The 22,290-nt window shown below is 30.9% G+C and overlaps 1 protein-coding gene across 3 annotated transcripts; it reads right to left on the bottom strand.

The window, feature by feature from the left end:
* Positions 1–3,026: 3,026 nt before the first annotated feature.
* LOC123695093 lies at positions 3,027–21,018 on the bottom strand. Of its 3 annotated transcripts, XM_045640811.1 has the most exons (13): positions 20,938–21,018; positions 20,775–20,820; positions 20,350–20,433; positions 18,383–18,671; positions 17,638–17,697; positions 17,216–17,293; positions 16,008–16,133; positions 15,008–15,085; positions 12,774–12,896; positions 12,372–12,465; positions 12,253–12,305; positions 5,240–5,376; positions 3,027–3,173 (listed from the first exon to the last, which is right to left on the bottom strand). In XM_045640811.1, the coding sequence occupies exons 1-13, from the start codon at positions 21,011–21,013 to the stop codon at positions 3,056–3,058; spliced, it is 1,362 nt and encodes a 453-aa protein (XP_045496767.1). In that variant the 5' UTR covers positions 21,014–21,018; the 3' UTR covers positions 3,027–3,055. The 3 variants fall into 3 exon arrangements, with proteins under 3 accessions (XP_045496767.1, XP_045496766.1, XP_045496768.1); XM_045640810.1 differs by having other exon boundaries at positions 12,253–12,465; XM_045640812.1 differs by lacking the exon at positions 12,253–12,305.
* Positions 21,019–22,290: the final 1,272 nt, after the last annotated feature.

The following is a 22,290-nucleotide window of genomic DNA, read 5'->3' as shown; positions in this document are numbered from 1 at the left end:
AGCCTGGATTACTCGGCAATTACCACAGCCCGGGCACATCCTACATAACCCTGTGAATCCGGTGTGTAGTGGTTGCCTAAGTCTCTAAACCTGAGATTGTTCAGCTAATTGGCCTAGGATTGTGGACAAGATGTGCCCAAATCTATGTTGAGTTAGTGCCGTATTGTCTTCGAAAGTTCTCTCTGTTTCGGCGTTGTTCTGTTGACTGGAACAAGGTATAATCAAAGTCATATTGAATTCAGTGAAACATAAGGTACTTTATTATGTTGGTAGTAGGTATCTAATGTAGGTACCAAAATTATTTTTAAAATATTATGAGTTATCCTGAAATAACATCTAATATGATATTTCTCGTTGAACTTACATTTTTAAACAATAATATATTGATGGTGTACAATTAATAAATAATAAATGTATGCTTAATAAACATAACTTACTGTTAATTTATTAAAATTTAATATAATATATTCACAAATGTAGATCAAATACAAACGCAAAACATGAAAGTCTTAGTAATATTTTATTCACAGGAAGATATTTTAACATAAATTATTTTCCAAGAATTACAGTAGAATGCCTCGAGGCGAACCATTCTTGATAAATATGTATATACCTATCCCTACTAAATATTAAATTTTACTAAACTCAGTTAACTTATCAGAATAATAATTAAACAGAAAAATATTTATGTATTCAAACATTTCAAATTATAATTTTTTGAAGGAATAACTGTTACAATCTTGATTTATCGTGTTTCAAGTTTTTCGAGAGTTAATAAAAATAATATTTTAGTCAAAAACTATATGCCGTAATGACTAAAGTATAATATCTACTTGGTTGGTTGGTGCGTACACGTAGGTAAAAAAATATTTTATTTTCGTCTCAAATCCTTGTCATGCATATCACTTCCATTCAAGAAAAACTCGAATGAGTTTATGATTGCATCAATGTACATTATATCATAAAAAAAAAAATAAAAAAAAAAATAAAAAAAAAAAAAATAAAAAAAATTCATCCATTCTTCCAAACATCAATTCTTTTGAGGCAAGTGAATTTAATTCGTCAATTTATGATACCCATTACTGTCCAACGAAAAAACGTGCCAACCGTTCTAATGAAACTGAATAGTCGAGAAGCCTCTCTTTTCCTGGAATAATATTATTCTCTGAGGGGTCTTAAATTTTCTTTATAGTTATTCATAACTATTGTTGCCGTTTGGGTATTTCTCAGAAACGACGTAAAGTTTAATAGAAACAATAATAATGCGTGATTGAAGACGGAACAAGCGTTTGTAAATTCGACCCGACTTAATTCCCATCTAAAGGGACTTTCTGCAAATGGGTAGATAAGTAGGTGGTAATATATAAAACCTTAATCTAAATTTTTCAGTTATTTGAATTAAGAATTGACTATAAATTCCGTGAGGTTTATTTGAGCGTTTCGTAGTAGCTACGATAACTATTGTTTTATCTGGTCTTATTTATTTACAAGTTTCTACGTATAATTAAGAATTAACTGAAAATATAATTAAAATAAGTAAGTATATTAAGTGAGTGCAGTAGCGACAATAACTATTGTTTTGTCTGGCCTAATTTAGTTACAGAGAAGTATGTAGGTAACTTAATAATTAACATTTAAAAAGTGTAATTTATAATTAAATTACGTTATATTATAATTTAAATGCTATAAAGAAAAAAATATGGACAGTATAATTTACAGGGAGCGAATAAAAATACTTTTTAGACGATATAGTACGAATTCTTTATGGTGCTTTTTGGAAACTAAAAGCACAATGGTGACTACAAGGAATAATCAAGATCTATTGAAACCTTATTGAAGGTGAAACGAGCCAATTGCGAGATTTGACGATACATTCTGTGAAGATAGTATTTATTGCTTCAGTGAGCGGATACAAACTTGTGGAAAAATATTGTAGGCGGATATTTAATTTTGCTTGTGTTTTAAATTATAATATGAGTACATATTTTCATATTTTATATATTTACAAACTTCGAAAACTCCACATTTTCAAGGCTAACAAAGTAGTTTACCTACATCCATACTAATATTATAAATGCGAAAGTAACTCTGTCTGTCTATCTGTTACTCAATCACGCCTTAACTACTGAACCAATTTGCATGAAATTTGGTATAGAGATATTTTGATACCCGAGAAAGGACATAGGCTACTTTTTACCCCAGGACATGGGATAGGATTTATCCCGGAAATTCCACGGGAACGGGAACCATGCGGGTTTTTCTTTGACTGCGCGGGCGAAGCCGTGGGAGGAAAGCTAGTAATATTATATTCCAACTTCCAGTCATTTAAATATCCAGAATACGTGTCACTTATATTGGAAACAGAATGAACAATATGCTTGGCGTTCATAACCAAAATTTATATAAAAAATGTATATAAAAATTGATATCAACCAGATCAATATCAGAAATTGAACCATCGAAATACTAAAAATATCTAATAACATCATCACAACCGCTCTTAAAAAGAACGAAGGCAAAATTGCACGTCTTATCTAATCTTATTAGATAAGGTATTTTCTCCTGTTTAGGGCACAAAGCGGATTACAAGTGGATTAGTCTGTCGCCATAAATCTTATTACAAGGCACTGTAAGCTTATTTGCATAAATTGAATTCAAATAAGGAAAATATTTTTGAAACTTTTCGTTTACTTGGAGCATGTTTGGAGTTTAATATAACGAAGCTGATGCCATAAACAGATATGAACGTTTTCCTGTTTCGTTATTATAATATCAATTCCAGGAAGCTGCAAAATCAGTTTCGAGAGGGTAGAGATAATTTTGACAATAGACTATTCTTATATTATTCACTCGAAAGAAAAAGTTGTTGTTCAACTGTAATCAGTAGCTGAAAATCAGTGCTAGTTGAACATTATTTGCGCTGTACCGCCTGTACCTATGTAATATTTTTTTTCTAAACTCTTAAGGGTAAGATGTTTATTTATAAAATTTTAGTGGGACTATAATATTATGATGGTCACAGATTAAAATAAAATAGCAAAAACAAATATTTATTTTATAGCCTCCTTTTCTTTTTCCGACGCAGTCGCCTTTCTTCTCGATTATTCTCTGAATAACGAACCACGGCGGGATCACAGCAGTTGTTGCAGCACTGCATTAGAGGACCACCATCACTGAAAAAATAATAATAATTTAACTTTCATTAATAAGCTCATTGTAGTGTTTGTTACATCTTGATTAAATATAATATGAGGAATAATAATTTTAAATCCCTCTAAAATCTGTAATTTTTTATTGTAACTTGCCCTAAAAAACGTATTCGGTAACCGATTACAAGTGCTGTATTACAATAACTTAATTAATTGAGTCGATACATATCAAACTCCGGTAAGTCCATTCTAACAGAAATGTGGGAATCGAGGTATTTTTAATAACTTAAAAAAACAATATGTTTGGACCTTTATAATTTATGACGGATATAATATAATACATTAGAATTATTTTTACGAAGAAAAAGAAACGTATTACTTGATGATTATGCCACAAAATTAGATTTAAATCTGGACATACAGGCGTTTGATATGTACCAGCAAGACTTACCGGGTTTTGAAAAACATCGTCTTGGACTTACAGGAATTTGAAAAATCTCGAATGGACTTACAGGACTTTGATAGAACTTAGTTTTGGGACGTACTGAGGTGGTGGAAATAGGTAGATAGTTCGGCGCGTTGTAAGTATTGGACATTAAAATAAAATATGTAAATTAAAAGATACAAATTATTATTATTATTAACCTTTATCATCCCACTGCTGGTCAAAGAGAAGGCTCAATAAATCAAAACGGTTGAAAAATCTCAGTACGGCCCTGGGCTTTATGGCTGGGAATAACTACTGTGCGTGTGCTGTGCGTCTAGTTTCATTTATCTTTTAGCTGTTTTCGGAGCCTTGTCTGTTTTAGCTTTTGATATTGTTTTTTTCCTTGCTTTGTCTAGAACCACCACCTCTATAGTAAAACTGTTTTCTTCCATCATTTATCAATTAAAACGATTTATAAGCATTGGTCACACGTGTTAGCTTCAACAAAATTGAGAGAAATGGCAGCCATTTTAGTGCCATACTGCGCTGTGATTGGTCGAAATGGACTTACCTGAGTTTGATAAACCACTGTCGACGGACATACCGGCGTTTGAAAAAAAACATTTACTTTAGACCTTATTTTAATATAGATACGATTGACTTACCTAACTTTGAAAAGTACAGACTGGTTTAGTTTTACAATTCAAAATTGGCGCCATTGTTATCTCAATTTTGGCGGGGAGTGGACTTACCGGAGTTTGATATGTATCGACTCAATTGTAATTTACACATATTTTATACATAGTTAAACTTTGCGGGAGCGCTTTGACTTTTTTAAAAAGAAATAAAATAAAAGTAAAATTAAACTTATTTAATTAACTTTAACAAGTGGACGATTTGAAGTCACAAATGTTAATGCCCAGAGGGTTGGGGTGGATGTGTAACGACATATGTAATGATATTCTTAAAAACAAATAACACATATTATGTCAATAAACACTTCTTTAACAATTTTATGTTTCATAGATACGATAATTATAGTTTCCGGTTCGATAAAAGTTATCGAAACGGTTTACCGTTTGGAATCTAAACGAACGCTATCCATTTGCCTGTCATGAGAATCCCGTTCCAATCGTTACTGCCATGTCGGATGTGAGTCTATATTTGCAATCGTTACGTTTTCATAAATAACAGAAATAAGATTTGAAAATGAAAAATATTGCTTAGGATTTAGAATTAGAGTCTTACAACCTAACATAATACACGGTGATACATACCATACCTACTAAAATAATGAATTGATTCGATTTAATTTTTTCATCACATTTATAATTCGATATTTTTTCATTTCTTCTTAATACAGCCTAACTTTTATTCTTCAGTTCTTTTATGCCTGCAGTCCGATTAATAACACGGATTTATACGCACAAACAACTGTTGTTCTACCATGTTCTACTGTTAGAAAAGAGCGTGTGTGCCGAGCACACGTGTCAGAAATGAAACTTCTTTAGCAAGATTCAAAGATACGAAAATCATCTCCTTACTCCATAACGTGCCGGCATTGCCATGACCTACAATATTTTACTCGCGCCTTAAGAAGTTTCACTTCAAAAAGGTTAAAAAAAGAACTCTATTCCAATGTATGTGTACTGTGGGTACTTACGGCAAATGTTCCGCAATCCACGAGCAATAGCAGCTGATTTTCATACCGATAGCCACTTCGTCGCCTTCCGACTCCGCCCCGCCGACCGTGACAGCGACCAGGTGCCCATGACTTATAGCTGGTGCCCCGGAATCCTCCTATATCATATATTTCTTAAGTTTTATTAGTAGTATATATTAAAGCTTAAATAGTTTTGGCTAGGTATATTATTTTTGCTCTAAGTATACGTGTTATTTTTCTAGTGAACTGATACCTACAAAAAATACTGGTGGCCATTTTGACGATTCAATCAATAATGTAATGGGCTCTCTTCACAATGGGCAGCGTTGAGCGAGTTGAGGCAATCACGATAGTGTAGAGGACCTAAATGGCTATGATCGGCCGTCATTGTAGATGGTTATTCAATATTCATATTCGTCGTAATGGCAGCAAACATCGAAGATCATTTGTTAGGCCATCTAGCGCCCTCTTCACAATCGAAAGCATCGATTGTGAAGAGGGCTCATGACATTTTATGAATTACGTACGTAATCTTCAAGTGGAAAACAAAGAAATATCTCGGTATTGTTACAAGAAAATAATATAGGATCAAATTCTTTGGGCAAATAAAGTTTGTTAGTTACGACACGTTTCGATCTGCTCTAAACTTTTTTGTGAACAACGAATATCGAACAATATTTTTTTCTTTAAAAATTCTGTAACTGCTTCTAGTGAAAATTTAAAGCACAATTCTATTTTCGCTTTCACTGAAATTTACTCCTCTGAAACGAATTCTCCATAAATAAATTTTATACGTAAAGTTTTGAAAAATTCGAGAGTCACTGTTTCGAACCAATTAAGACCACTGGATAAGCTTAATTGCTGTTATAGGTATAACTATCGGCCTCAAAGAGGGATAGACTGTCTTTATTTGATCACGAAATAAATATTGCTCTTTTGAAACAAATATATTTGTCGATTCTTTTTTTTTAATACGAGAATCATACAAGTACCTACAACAAAAATGGTCTCGAGTAAATTACTGTGATACCCTAGTACATATTTGAAACTAGATAATTAAAATAGACACGAAAATAAATAAACAAATCCAATTTAATTTTCTTCTAGCCAACTCTACGTACAATTCTTATGTTGACCTTATTCAATCACTACCAGCCGCTCTCTTCTTATGATTTAAAGTACAGTGGAAAAATAATTATAAAAAGTCACAGTATTTTTTTCTATATTTTTAACTACAACAGTATTTTTTATGTATTTTAAACTAAATTAAAATTGTATAGAATATTTAAACAAAAAATGTAGGTAGGTATATAGACTTACGTTAAACTGACCGGAAGGAAGTTAGCGCGGAAAGTTTTTTTTTTTTAATTATTAATATCTCAAAAAATTGCTCCTTAAATGCTCCATCAGAATCTGTAATTGCTCCACTTCTATAATTATTAGTTTATTTATAATTAATTTTAAAAAAAATCCAAATACTGAAAACTTGATTTCCCTATAGAATGAAAAATATTCACTTTTCATAAAAAATTTTTTTGCAAAAAAATTGCTCCTTAAATGCTCCATCAGAATCAGTAATTGCTCCACTTCTATAATTATTAGTTTATTTATAATTAATTTTTTAAAAAATCCAAATACTGAAAACTTGATTTCCCTATAGAATGAAAAATATTCACTTTTCATAAAAAATTTTTTTGCAAAAAAATTGCTCCTTAAATGCTCCATCAGAATCAGTAATTGCTCCACTTCTATAATTATTAGTTTATTTATAATTAATTTTTAAAAAAATCCAAATACTGAAAACTTGATTTCCCTATAGAATGAAAAATATTCACTTTTCATAAAAAATTTTTTTGCAAAAAAATTGCTCCTTAAATGCTCCATCAGAATCAGTAATTGCTCCACTTCTATAGTTATTAGTTTATTTATAATTAATTTTTAAAAAAATCCAAATACTGAAAACTTGATTTCCCTATAGAATGAAAAATATTCACTTTTCATAAAAAAATTTTTCCAAAAAAATTGCTCCCGATTTGCTCTATCAATTACAAAAAAAAATTATTTAATATTGATAATTTTTACAATAATTAACTGAAAAACTATGTTTGCATAGTAAACTACTGCGCTGTGACGTCATCAATTATTGTCGTTGCGACGCATAAGGGCCATATTTACATGTATCAGCACTGCAGCGATATGTATAGACCTTAATGTTTATGTTTTCTTATTTATATTATTCACTAGATTTCCGCCTGCGGCTTCGCCCGCGTTTTCAAAGGAAAACCCGCATAGGTAGTTCCCGCTAACGCAAACGATAGCAACTTGACACCGAAAGATGAAACAAACGACTGAAACACAAATTAATTGATAATTAGGTACTTGAAGTTTTAATAATACGAATAAACGTACGAGTTTAGGGATGGGTAGGGAAATGTTTATAAAAATACCTATAATAAGAATGATTTAAATAGGTACATAATAATATCTGTTCCTTGAAATTTTGCTAGATGAAAACTCAATAATTAAAATATGGCGCCTAGACATTCTTAGAGTATAATTAATAGCAACATAAGGTAAGTACTAAGTATTAAATAATAATATTATTATTCCCAGCATTAAACTTATTAATGTCATTTTAAGGTAATTAATCATATTAAATAGTTGCTCTTTTAAAATCATGTCAATATTACATATTCTGTAACTTATATCTAACTTCATAATATATCATTTTCATCTTCCATATATTCCTTAATGCTATAATAGGCTCTCTGAACTAATATATTTTTTACATGAGTTTTACCTGAATTTAGCACTACCAAACTCTTTAATACAATGTGGAATTCTGTTGTAAAAGCGTATACCTAGACCCATAAATGAATTTTTAACTTTGGCTAACCGGTAAAATGGCATTTCAATTTTATTTCTGTTCCTTGTGCCATAACAGTGTTTATCTCCTACTCTTGTGTGTAAGTCGGCGTTTTTGTGTACATGCAAAATATTATTAAATATATACTGTGATGGTACAGTAAGGATACCAGTATTCTTAAAGAGATCTCTTAGCGAGTCCCGAGCACGTAAATTATATATAGAGCGAATGGCTCTTTTCTGTAAGATAAATATAGTTTCTATATCTGCTGCCCTGCCCCATAGTAGAATTCCATAGGACATAATACTTTTTATACACCATTACAATTAATCTAATATTGATTGTGTTCATTGGTTACATTTTTAAAATCTTCGTGTTTTATAAATTTATAAAGAATAGAAAAAATTCGATCACGAGGCGGGACTCGAACCCGCATAATTTCGTGATCGAATGTTTATATTCTTTATATTTATAAATTTATATTTATAAAGCCAAATTAATAAATCATTTACGTGATTCTTTTTTTGTTCGATGCGGGATGGTGTCGAATTGGTCCCATAAAAATTTTATTAGGATAGGCCCAGTATTTTATTTTATGAGCATTTTTGTCTGTATTTGTAAATGTTGCAAGTGCAAGTTTGAAGTCGGTTGTTTTTAACGCAGTTATGTCTTGTATGTAAAACCTTTTGTCAAAAATAAAATTCTTTATAATTAGCACATATTTTATTATTTATACTCTAGTGAAAAATTTTCAGGAGATTATATAAAAGTAGGGCTCAATTTTTTCGCGAACCCTACTTCTAAATAATTACCACTCTTCAATAATTTAAAACTCCTTGACTGAATCCCTTCACACCCTAAAATAAAAAGTGCCTATTAATTTTTCTTATAGTAAACAGAAATTCAAATTCAATTATAAAAATACTTATTACCGATTTAATACTTTGATGATAATTGATAGTAGAAATATTTATTACTAACCTTGATATTGTTGTGGACATGATGAAATGTCTCCATATTATGTTATATGTAATATATACGATGGTATACAAAAATTATTATCATTCGAACCTGCAATCCTAACTTGAAGACTCAATAAAACAAAAATTATAATTATTTCTTATTATTCTTATCATCAGAACCCTTTAGTTTCTGTGATCTGTGATCAGAACCAAATAATTACATGATAATAATTAATAACCTTTTAAGTAATACCATCCTACTAATCTCTCTTTCATTCATTCATTCATTCATTTAATCTATACTTCTATACTAATATTATAAAGAGGAAAGGTTTGTATGTATGTATGTATGGTTTTCACGCATAAACTACTATACCGATTTTGATGTAATTTGCCCCAGACAATCTTTAGACCCTGAGAAAGAACATAGGATACCTTTTATTGCGAAATATGTACCACGGGCGAAGCCGGGGCGGACCGCTAGTAATATAATAAATGCGAAAGTTTGTGAGGATGTGTGTGTGTTTGTTACTCATTCACGCAAATACTACTGAACCGATTACAATGAAATTTAGCACACATATAGACCGTAACTTGGATTAACACATAGGATATGTTTTATCCCGGTAATCCCACGGGAACGGGAACTATGCGGGTTTTCCTATGAAAACGCGGGCGAAGCCGCGGGCGGAAATCTAGTGAATAATATAAATAAGAAAACATAAACATTAAGGTCTATACATATCGCTGCGGTGCTGATACATGTAAATATGGCCCTTATGCGTCGCAACGACAATAATTGATGACGTCACAGCGCAGTAGTTTACCACACAAACATAGTTTTTCAGTTAATTATTGTAAAAATTATCAAAATTAAATATTTTTTTTTGTAATTGATAGAGCAAATCGGGAGCAATTTTTTTGGAAAAAATTTTTTTATGAAAAGTGAATATTTTTCATTCTATAGGGAAATCAAGTTTTCAGTATTTGGATTTTATTAAAAATTAATTATAAATAAACTAATAATTATAGAAGTGGAGCAATTACAGATTCTGATGGAGCATTTAAGGAGCAATTTTTTGAGATATTAATAATAATAAAAAAAAAACTTTCCGCGCTAACTTCCTTCCGGTGTTAAACTGAACTATTATTTTTTAAGTAGCTCTTGATACCTACTGGTTAACTTGACGACGTACTAATTTTACCGCATATTTCAGTTACGAGATACTTCGTAAGTATTTAATTCATCTAATATGATCACAGTATAAATATTATTTTATATGATCTACCAAAGCCGTCAGAGCTTCGTGGTCGTAGCTCATTTCATAATTGCTAAGCCCCTTTTAGCTTATCTATAAAAGCATATTACTAAACTTTGACACACAAAATTTGTTCTATATTAATTCCACATGAATAAAAATAAATAATATACTAAATACTAAATCCTAAACAACAGCACGCTAACCAATTGAGTTCAAGACGCTTAATGATAGTGCTGAAAGTGGGACTTAAGTACACCCAAAGTAATGTATTCATTAAAAGTTTAATATTCAAATCCTGTTGGTGCAAAGCCAAAACAGTGTACATTTCAACATAATGCTTTAGTCGTAAATTTTACGCTAGATTTCAGGTTTAGCCGTATAAAGTAGTATAATAGATTGCACCGCACGTTAAACTTTAACACGGTTTAGAGTTGGGAATGTTTTAAAATTGTGAAAAATGTTTTAAGTAGTTTAACTTGTATTATTAAGGCGGGATATTTCGCGTTTCATATTATTTGGCGGTTAAGGAGTGCATTTATTAAAATTAATTGTAATAAAGTTTTATGGAGTTGGTATGCTGCAGATGTAGGTTGCTGTTTTTATAATTATAGTGATTATTTATTTTTTCTTAATTAAATGATATAAAATAAAAAACGATATAATCCATCATGACAATATGAGTGTGACCAGAATTAAAAAGGTTGTAAATTAGTAGTTTACGGTAATTTCATAATGTGATTTAATATGCATTATTTCTTATAATTAAATATTTATAATATTTTTATATGCGCTTTTGTATCAAAGAATTCTCCGTATCATATTACGCAAAGAAACAAATTGTTTTAATGGATTCAGAAACCGAATAAATAACGAATGACACATTCCAGTGTAGCTACAACACATTTAATTTATATTTTCACCAAAATTTGTAAATGCGACGATAACATTTCACTTTGTAGAGAGGTAAAACAACTCATACGAAATATGATCGCAAACGATGTGTGTAAAACCACGTTTATTATGTTACAAAAATGTTATGATAATCATTTCCAAAGTAAATTGTTAGTATGTGTAAAACATCACATGGCTTTTTTTTGTGTTTATAGTAACTAGTAGGTCTTTCGTAACATTGTAACATTTCGTCCGATACCAATTTTTAGCGACTAGTAGGTATTATGAAAACATGAGTTCACTTTACTCAACCATTGTTGTTCACAAATCGTTGTGTTTGAAACAATAAGTTACTTTACTGTTTTAAGAATACTACAGAGCCTATAGTATAGCCCATGTACTACTAGCGGTCCACCCCGACTTCGCCCGTGGTACATATTTCGCAATAAAAGGTAGCCTATGTTCTTTCTCAGGGTCTAAAGATTGTCTGTGCCAAATTTTATCAAAATTGGTTAAGAGGTTTAAGCGGGAAAGCGTAACAGACAGACAGACAGAGTTACTTTCGCATTTTTAATATTATAATAGTAGGCATAGCTTAAGCAGCAATGCATAAGTTGTATTCGTTAGACTTGACTCAGCTCATGTTTCTAGCGTTTGATCAATTCCTATTTCCAATACCTATCCCGAAATAGCTACGATGTTGATTTTTTTATAACGCGAATAATTAATTGTAATTAATTTTTAGTGATTTTACTTTAATAACTCAGGACCCGGAACCACAGACACAATAGAAAATCTATTGTGTCTTGGACCGATCGGGCCGCGCGCTTGGGGCTCAAATATAAACGTTGAATCTTTAAGTATTTCTTTCGGGGATCTATTTTTCTAAAAACCCTATTTTATTAGATAAGACTATCTAATAAATGTCAATACATTGTTAATTATAATTCATGTTCTAATTAACGCTTTAATTGCATAAACGTATGTCTAATACTAGCAGAATTTTTAGTTAAGTTTTCAATATAAACTTACCACGGTCACGAAGCGATTTTCACTCGCGTAGCATATGACTTCATTCCCATTTTCTGCGCCAATAAGAATATCGTTAATTGAATATATGGAAATGAGATAAAAAATAAATGAATACTCACGGATCTGGTAGAGAGCTGGTTTAGTTTTTTCTACTATTTTCTTGCAGCTGGCAACGTTTATGAAACCGAATACTTCGACCGTTAATTTGTTTTGCTGTGAAGTTTTTCAGGATTAGATTAATGGGTTAATGTTTTAGATGCTGATTAATGTTTTGTATTTAAAATCAAAACTATACCTCATTTACTAAATAATTGGAATCAACAACTAAATGTAAACATCAATTTGCCTATATAATTGCAAAGTAATATGATCACCATTTTTGGACGGAAGGTTATTCATAAATATTCATATAAATTCCTATTGCAAAGAAATGTTTTAATATGTACCTTGAGTTTTGTACCAAATATTTCTTCTAATAAAATTGATACAAAATGAAAAAAGGTAATAACTGGAACACTCACCTGTTTTCCCATTTTTCTACGCCAATTATTTTTGTAATGCGGCAGAACATTGTATGTTGTTTGTAGATAAGAGCTTCGCATTTTACGAATATCCATTTTGGATTGAAATTTATCCAGAGCTACCTGTTAAATACGTTAGATACAAATTTTATGCCGCCTCGTTATGTAGGTTGTGAGTTTAAATTTGGAATACCGAATGTTTCTTTTTTTGTTTGTGACCTGCCTGATGTAAAAAAAATAAGTTTTTGTGTAAAAAGTTTTTACCTTAGAATAATTTAGATTTTCAGTAAAATAATATTTGACTATTTGAATTTTATTCCAATGTTAAAAATAAATATTAATATTTTTAATGCAGTATTAAACTTGAACCGTTTTTTTTTATTCAGTCGTTCGGTTCGTTCAGCTCATGTCATAGACTAAATAGGCATAGATAGTATTTTAAATTTGCCTTTCGACACGTATTCCGCATTCGGATAACTTTTTAAGTAAACAATAACACAAAACTGGAAAAAGGTTGCAGACATAAGCTTCAATCACTGGCAGCAGGTTGGAATCTTGCCCATTCACGTACATATTTTTATTTTAGAGTTCGGAACGAAAAAAATTGAAAACGCGCGTAGGTTTCCTTTGACCGTGTATCGCTCAAAAGTCCTTTCAACGTAGGTATTTTAATATACAATTCTCATGTATCTGTAGCAACCTTTAGCTTGAATAAATATCGTATTTTTCGAGGCAACATTACAAAGGAATTTCGCAATAAAAGTTATATTAATTTTATAACGAGCATTTTTTGTTCAAGTTAGGAATCTAGTTAAGATTTGTGAAGTTCATTGTTTTGAGAATTTTGATTGTAAGAATACATTATAGCTTGAATGTATTTATTATTTCTTAAAAGCACCCTTTCCCACTATGCCTTACTCCTAAAGTATCTACTAATCATATTGATGCGACAAGATCTTTGACCAATTTAGTAAAACTGTCGAACCTATTATGATGCATACCTACTGACTTAGATATTATTATTCCTACAACAAAAACCTTTTTTCCAACCCGGGCGAAACAAAAGCACGCTTATTAATAGTTATTAATAATACTTTTCCATCCATTGAACTGCGTTCATCATAAGTTCTCAGTTAAACTATTGGATAGTTAACGGGAAAGATTTTCTCATTATCCAGAGGTATCGTGCATTGTGTGAGCACAATAGGTCTATGGAGCGATCCAATTAGTATGACAATACCAGTAATGATGCAACCAATGCAGGGTTCCACGCCGCGGGCGAAACTACACAAGAGTAAGCCTTTTAAAAAAGCTAAAAATATTAGTAAAAAACACGACTTCAATTATAAAATAAACTTTCTGTTAATGGAAAGGGAGAAAAATTTCATGAAATTCAATATTTGATTTGACTTTTAAAGGTTGTTTCTATAATATCGTAATTCGATCCGCGAACGGAAATATCTGAAGAGGCTTTAACTTTGCTGCTCTTTATTAGAATACCTAAAATGAAAAATATATTTTTAACTAGCTTCCGCCCGCGACTCCGTCCGCGCGGAAAAATTAAGATAAATTTTTTTTCTAAGTATTTTTCCGGGATAAAAAGTATCCTATTTTATGCCCAGGATAATAAGGTATAATTATACCAAGTTTCATCGAAATCTAACCGTTAGTTTTCACGTGATGCCTTCACATACAGACAGACAGACAGACAGACAGACGGACAGACAGACAGACAGACAGACAAAAAATTTTTTAATCAAATATTTGGGTTTGGTATCGATCTGCTATTTATTTTTTCAATATTTTCAATGTACAGAATTGACCCTTCTACAGATTTATTATATGTAATATAGATATTTAATTTTTAAAGCAAAGAGGTGGAGTTGGAATTGGAAGCTGTAATGGGCTGATAGATAAGTAAGTGGCTCTAAGATACATTATTGAGACAATACTATGATGAGTGAAGATGATAAACTGTATGCTTAATTATGGATAACGAAATGTTTAATGTATAAATTTGTTGAAGCGAAACTTCTTTAAGCGCGTTGAGGGTAAAATTTCAAGTTCGTGTTATGGCTATATCGTCACGTCATGGTGTAAGGCGACGATTTTGCTTTGAAACTTGCCAAAGAAGTTTCCCTTCTGACACGTGTGCTCGGCACACACGCTATTTTTTATTATTTCAATATCATTTAATCATAAAAGTAAATAATATTTATTATAAATATACCTACCTTGGTTTTATCCCACTTCTTCTTGTCCTCCGCGCTGTCGAAATCTGATTGATTGTTCAGTTGTTCATATAATAGATCCTGCCGACATAAAATAACCGTAAATTTGTTAAAATATTATTAAGAAGAATTTACAATATGCAAAGCAAATAAAAGACGATTTCTGATTGATATGATTTCTGTTATTGTACTATAAAGTGTCATAAATAAATACAGGAACAGGTGGGCCATCTTATGGCCACCTTAAAGGTTAAGTGCTCACAACCTCTCATAAACACTACCCACGTGGCGTTACAGATAACGACCTTTTTATGATCAGTCTCAATAATTAATTTTATAATTAATATAATTCTCGGAAGTAATTAACCTAATATTAATGTGTTTATTAATATTTATCGCAGGAGAAACATTCAACAGATTTCATTTTAACCTAAATTGACGTAAATAAAATACCGTAATGAAATTAATTGAGAGGGCATATTAATTTTAATTATTTTACATCAAGCACTTCACTCTCTTAATTAAACACTCATCATATTTACAAAATTTATGATGATTTAATTCTTAATTGCGTGTTTTCGATGTTGCGAAATTAATCGTGAAAAATGCGGAAAAGGGAGTGTATTTCGATTTTCAATTTATAGGTTTTATAATATATGGGTATAATAAACCTTTCTCCTATCTATACTATAAATAATACCTACTATATAACTATAATATATAAAGCTGAAGCTGTTTATTTGAACGCGCTAATCTCAGGAACTACTCGTCCCATTTTCAAAAATTCTTTCAGTGTTAGATAGCCTATTTATCGAGGAGGCTTTAGGCTATCATCACGTTAAGACCAACAGGAGTGGAGAACAGCTAGTAGGTAAGTTATAATGAACGATAGCCAACTATTAATATTCTCTTCTCGAATTAGGTATAGGTACCTACTCCATATAGATACATCTATATAATTACGCTTTTATAACAATTTATAGATCTTAAATAATGTACTCACTATATTTTCTTCTGAGTTTTCAATATGCGTTCTTTGCCATTGTGAATATTCACTTCTCAAATCGTCTCCAACATCCATAATTGTTGATTTTTGAGCCCTCGGTTCGTAGAATCCTACTGTTTCAGACTAACAAATAATATTTAATAATAAAATAAATAAGCAGTTTCACTCTACAAGTTAGGAATGATGTGCTTTATAATATTACAGCGACGTTTTCTTTCCAAAAACTAATTTCAAGCCGTAGATATAATGAATTGTCGTTTTCATTTCTTTTATCTAAATATTTAGGAATTGTCTTCTCTTTTTAACCGACTTCTAAAAAAAGGAGGAGGTTATCAATTCGGCCGGTATGTTTTTTTTTATGTATGTACACCGATTACTCCGAGGTTTCTGAACCGATTTACGTGATTCTTCTTTTGTTCGATGCGGGATGGTGTCGAATTGGTCCCATAAAAATTTTATTGGGATAGGCCCAGTAGTTTTTATCAATGTTGCAAATGCAAGTTTGAAGTCGGTTGTTTTTAACGCAGTTATCACTTGTGTTTTACCATGTTTGCTTTATTCTCAATAATACCTTAATATATAAATATACATAGTGGAGTTAGAAACTAGATAGATTTATCGGTTACCAAGTTTTTAAAACTGGAAGTATCTAGGCCAGGATCTGAGCAAATGTATATTTGAAATTATTAAATTTAAATTTCACTAATTCAAAACAGCATAGACACGACACATGAATACAGAATAAGAAATCATTTCACCATTACGTTTAATAGTACCAAAATGTATGTTAATTTATAACAATAGGAACTAAATTGTCTCTTATACAACGCTGGAATCGCTTAGTTTCCCAGTCCCCGCATCTAAAAGCCTTTTCTTGTTAGACTAAGCAATTCTGTATAAAATAATCTCTCGCCTTTTTGTCGACGATAAGTATCTCAACGCTAATATACTTACTTTGCTTTTAGATATAATTAAATGTAACCTTTATTTTCTATTATTCAGCAATTTTTAATATGTATGAGCTATGAAAGAATTTTCTGGGCTTATTTTTTTACAGAAATTTTATAAAATAGTGTTGTTGAAGTTCTTGAAAAGTAGATTTATTTTAATTCTTTTATGTAGTTTTGGTATAACAAGCTCTTTCTTTTATGGATTTGTTTAAAATGAATAGATTGTTTCATAATCCGAAACTTAATTATATTCACCTTTGTTCCTTTATTAGAATCATATCGATGTTTACCTCGTGACGTCACTTTGAATCTTTTTCTCAACCTAGTTTGCTCCTGAAAAAGAAATAAAATTAACAGTGGATTTACTACGATAAAGTCTGGTTGAATCCTATATTACGCAATTGACCTTAAATAAATCTTTTTTATTACTCTGCAACGGCACTGATTTTAATAAGAAAACATTTACATATATCTACTAGGTACGAGCTGTGCCCTGCCTTTATACTGTTGGTCTTAGTGTGATGATATAATATAGCCCATAGCCTTCATCGATAAATAGGCTATCCAACACAGAAATAATTTTTCAAATCGTACCATTAGTTCCAGAGATTAGCGCGTACAAACAGACAGACAAACAAACAAACAAACTTTTATTCAAGTATAAAAATAAATTTTACCGTTGTATACAATAACTCTTCATTGGACCAATATTCCCTCGTGGTTTTCGGTTTTAATATCTGAAATTAAAATATACCTAGACACGTTTAACACGTTTGTAGTGTGGTTTGTTTTTAAAATAATTTTTATATTATATATTACTTTTCTTGATATTGTGAAATAGCTCAAATAAATATTATATAGCACAGAAATAAAATTGTTATAAGGAAAATTACACGAGGCTTTGAATAGATGGATTAAATAATAATAATTTTATCACAGCACTTAAAGGGTTTTTCATTAAATTTAATTAAATCAATATAATTTTGAGAACAAAAGTATTTATTAAAGGACTACAAAGCGACTTTTCAATAAACGAGTTTCAGTGTAAATTGCTAAATTAATGTGAAAATAAGTTTCACATAGACCAATTAATAATCTTAATTAAATTTTATTGAAAAGCGATAACATTGCAGATGAATGTACCATTATTTTTAGTTTGAATATTCTTGAATACTGGTAATAAAAAGTGTGAATTTTTATTTTTTATTTAATGACTTGACTTTTCAGCTCTAATTCTCTGAAGTAAAAAGGTATGGCGATGTTGGAAGCACGTGCTATATCTAAAATATTTATTATTTTTAGTTTCTTTTGGAAATATTTTTTATCGTTTTTACAATATACTAGTTACGCATTCTGTCTATAGACTCAATTGATTAAGTATTAATGTTTCTGAATCCCACATAAACTTTCCAAAAATCTTACATTTACATCCTTACACCGTCCCCAACTGATAACCGTCACGTTCCCATCCACGGGGGTCATTAACCCATCATTCGCCAACGGTATTATCCTCCCAGGCTTATCCGATACCATACTTGCAAACGTGAACACTAGAGCCAGGTCATGAGACCATCCCTTGAAGTCTGGATGGATGATCACTCGCTCTATAGGCAGGTATTGCTCATAACCGGTGTCAAACATTTTCTTTGTGCCAATAACCACGAAAGACGCGGTCAATTCTGCTTGGGTTTGTCTGTCTTTCTCTTGGATGCTGTAAAGTTTATTTAATAAATTATTATTAATAAAGTTGTTAATAAAGTTTATTATTAAAAACTTAATATGATATTTATGAATGGTTGGTTGAAAATTCTTAACTGCGTTCCAAAAAAATAACATAAAGCAGCACAAGGTGGCCATATTGCTAAATAGGTATTTATTTGTATTGAAACTATACATAATATAAATTATAATTAATATTTAATTTATATTTGTTTCTAAAGATAGGCTCCAAAACTACTGAATAGATTTTATTCTCCAAACAAGTGATAACTGCGTTAAAAACAACCGACTTCAAACTTGCACTTGCAAAATTTACAAATACCTACAGACAAAAATGCTCATAAAATAAAAACTACTAGGCCTATCCGAATAAAATTCTTATGGGACCAATTCGACACCATCCCGCATCGAACAAAAAAGAATCACGTAAATCGGTTCAGAAACCTCGGAGTAATCGGTGTACATACATAAAAAAAAAAAAAAAAAATATACCGGCCGAATTGATAACCTCCCCCTTTTTTTTGAAGTCGGTTAAAGAACACAAAATAAACAATAATACCTTTGATAATAATAAATCTAAGTATATTCAAGGAAGCTAAAATCTAAATAAAATGTAGCATCCGAAAAAAGTAGACGAAAGTACCACATCTTAGAATTCATAAAACAGAAGCGTATGTTTTATTATAAGCAGTTTCTTACATGTTCTAGAATAAATTGTGCATTTGAACAGCACTAGAATAATTCAAAAAAGGTAAATCTCGCTAGGTTTTATTAATACAGGAGATACATTGTGTATGTGTTGGGATAGAAGAAACAAATGTTATATTTGTTTGGCTTTTGTTTCTTACACCTGTGTTATATAAACTAATATTATATAGAGAAAAGGTTTGTATGTATGTATGGCTTCCACGCATAAACTACTGGACCGATTTTGATGAAATTTGGCACAGACAATCTTTAGACTCTGAGAAAGAACATAGGCTACCTTTTATTGTGAAATATGTACCACGGGCGAAGCCGGGGCGGACCGCTAGTTTTAAATAAAGAATTACGTCCTATCCTGTAGAATGATATCTTAGCTACTATGAATTAGTATGAATGCGAATTTTTGTATGGATGGAATATTTTTACTCTTTCATGCCAAAACTACCAATGTTGATGAAACTTAAGATTGTTGAAGAGTATGTACCTCTAGGTGCCACGCATAAACTAAGTATAGAAATATCATTAAATTTAATATAGATAAAACAACTATTTAAATATAATTTTCTGTCTATGTTTGCTCATAAATTTAAATTAAGCTAAGAACTAATAACGCTGCTCTAGTCTAGGATTTTAAATAAAATCTAGTTGTTTTTTGGCCGACAGAGTTGGTAAACAAAACGAAGATGAGATATAAACAAAACTTAAGACTGTATCATAAAATTTTTACATTAGATTTTTACAAACTTATTTAAATATTGAAACTGTTATTGCATTAATAATTAACTACAGTATCACAATTAAGAAAATCAAGCAAATCCTAAGAAAATTACAATACTTAATTCAGCATTCCACAAGCTAAGAAAACGCTTCAACAAACTATATTACCACAATATTACGTTCAATCCAATACCCTATTGCCGCGTAAAAATGCACATAGCACTTCATTTTAAAGATACCATACTAACAAGCAGTGGGCGATGGTGATAACAACGTTGTCGTGAATAATAGTCCCGGTGCATGTTCTTTTAGCGCCATCCGTTAAAACGATACTGGAACATAATTGACGCGAAATCGAGTTTAATTAATGGCCCTTATAAATCTGCACATGGTATACACGAAAAATGTATTTTAGTTTTTCGATACAGCAAATTCAGATTTTTGATTCTAGAGATCAGTTCAGTATTGATTGAATCATGTTATTTTATATAAAAGAATAGTTAGTCGTAGTTGTTTGCAATAAAATCGAAATAATAGTGGAACTAATGAACTGTGTGTTTCTTTAAAAATCTTAACTATGAAAATGCAGTTCCATCAAGAGGTAATCGAAGTATGAATTATTATACAAGAATGTTTAGTGTAGGTATACACAATTCATTTTATATCTACTCACTCGATCAGTGCTACGAAAGAGTAACTATCTTCCTCTGCAATATAGGCTTAAAACGAATTAAACAAAAGCGTTAGCTTTGAATCACAGGTCATGATTGAAAAAAATCTCATTACGTAAAGTTAGGCATTAAAATAAAACACACTTACGTCAATATAAAACAAACCTGTAACATATGCAGTTATACACAACCGTAACGATACCACGAACGCTGTGGAAGTAAATTGCGAAATTAAATTCATTTCCACGTACAACCTTTCATTTTTAATTGAAAAAGTCAAATGTTTACTTCACGTTTATTACCTATTCGTTTGAAAATAATTGCATGGCTCAATACATATTCAAATAAAATTATACTTGCAGCCCGATATTGGATCGCTTCCTCGCAATTCCAATTAATGTGTCGATGTATTGTTGGAGGAATCACAATATTGGAGAAACTTTACTATTCTGTAAATAATATATTCATTTATTATTATATTCATGTAAAGTATATTTAAATATTCATATGTTTTCTGCAAAAATATAATTTAATAAGAAATTTATTCATTAATTACTGTCATTTAACTATACTAATATTGTATACGTAGTATATTATTATTAGTCTGTGCTAATATTATAAAGCTGAAGAGTTTGTTTGTTTGTTTGAACGCACTAATCTCGGGAACTACTGGTCCGATTTGAAAAATTCTTTCGGTGTTAGTTAGCCCATTTATCGAGGAAGGTAATAAGCTATATTTCATCACGCTACGGGCAACAGGACTGGAGCCACGGGGGTGAAACCGCGCGTAGCAGCTAGTATTATTATATATCGGTTAATACCTATTGTTAATAAAGTAGTATAATATATACCAAACATATTAAGAAACTTTCAGTTCTATAGATAGATATAATATTATATTGTAATGCCTTATATTGTTAGAGTAGCAATATTTCAAACCGTAATAATGATTTATCAAGCCTGAAAACTCATTACAGAAGCTAATAACAACCATTAATATAATACTTTGATAATAATCATCCATTTCGTACGTCATATTTTCAATCCGCCCAAATCTTTGGGATTAAAGGGGACATTTACGAGCTTCACAATCCCTGACATGATGCCGCTTATGCATACAAATGATTCGGCTCAAACGTCAAAAGTCAAGTATTATGAGGTATCCAGTAGGATCTGGCCACAATGCGGACTCGGTTCTAACTTAAATAAGCTCTCCCTTAAGGGTCCATTCAAGGGTCCCAAGAAAGTCAGGTCAAGAGCGACCCGCATTGTATTTGGAGTGATGAGACACAATTTAGTACTTGAGATAAAATCAGTTGGGATTTTTAAGTAGGGATATATTTTGGTGCTTATGTATTGACTTGATTTTTAATTAAATAGATAGTACTTTCTACTACTTATTACGTGATAAACGTTGGTACCTATTTCAAAATTATAGTTATCCTCACCTAGATAATATTACGTCAACATAAAGAAAAGGAAAAAATAAATAACTTCATAGGTATATACTTACTATTA

The sequence above is a fragment of the Colias croceus genome, chromosome 10 (assembly GCF_905220415.1).
Source record: "Colias croceus chromosome 10, ilColCroc2.1".
NCBI lineage: Eukaryota > Metazoa > Arthropoda > Insecta > Lepidoptera > Pieridae > Colias > Colias croceus.
This window is presented reverse-complemented; position numbering and strand designations above follow the sequence as displayed.

Excerpts from the sequence above, each read along its gene's own strand:
- LOC123695093 (XM_045640810.1), bottom strand. The coding sequence starts at position 21,013 with ATGAATTTAATTTCGCAATTTACTTCCACAGCGTTCGTGGTATCGTTA. Across the intron at positions 15,086-16,007 it reads AAAACTCAGAAGAAAATATA|GATCTATTATATGAACAACT; the intron begins GTGAGTACATTA and ends TTATGTCGGCAG. Across the intron at positions 3,174-5,239 it reads TGGATTGCGGAACATTTGCC|TGATGGTGGTCCTCTAATGC; the intron begins GTAAGTACCCAC and ends TTATTTTTTCAG.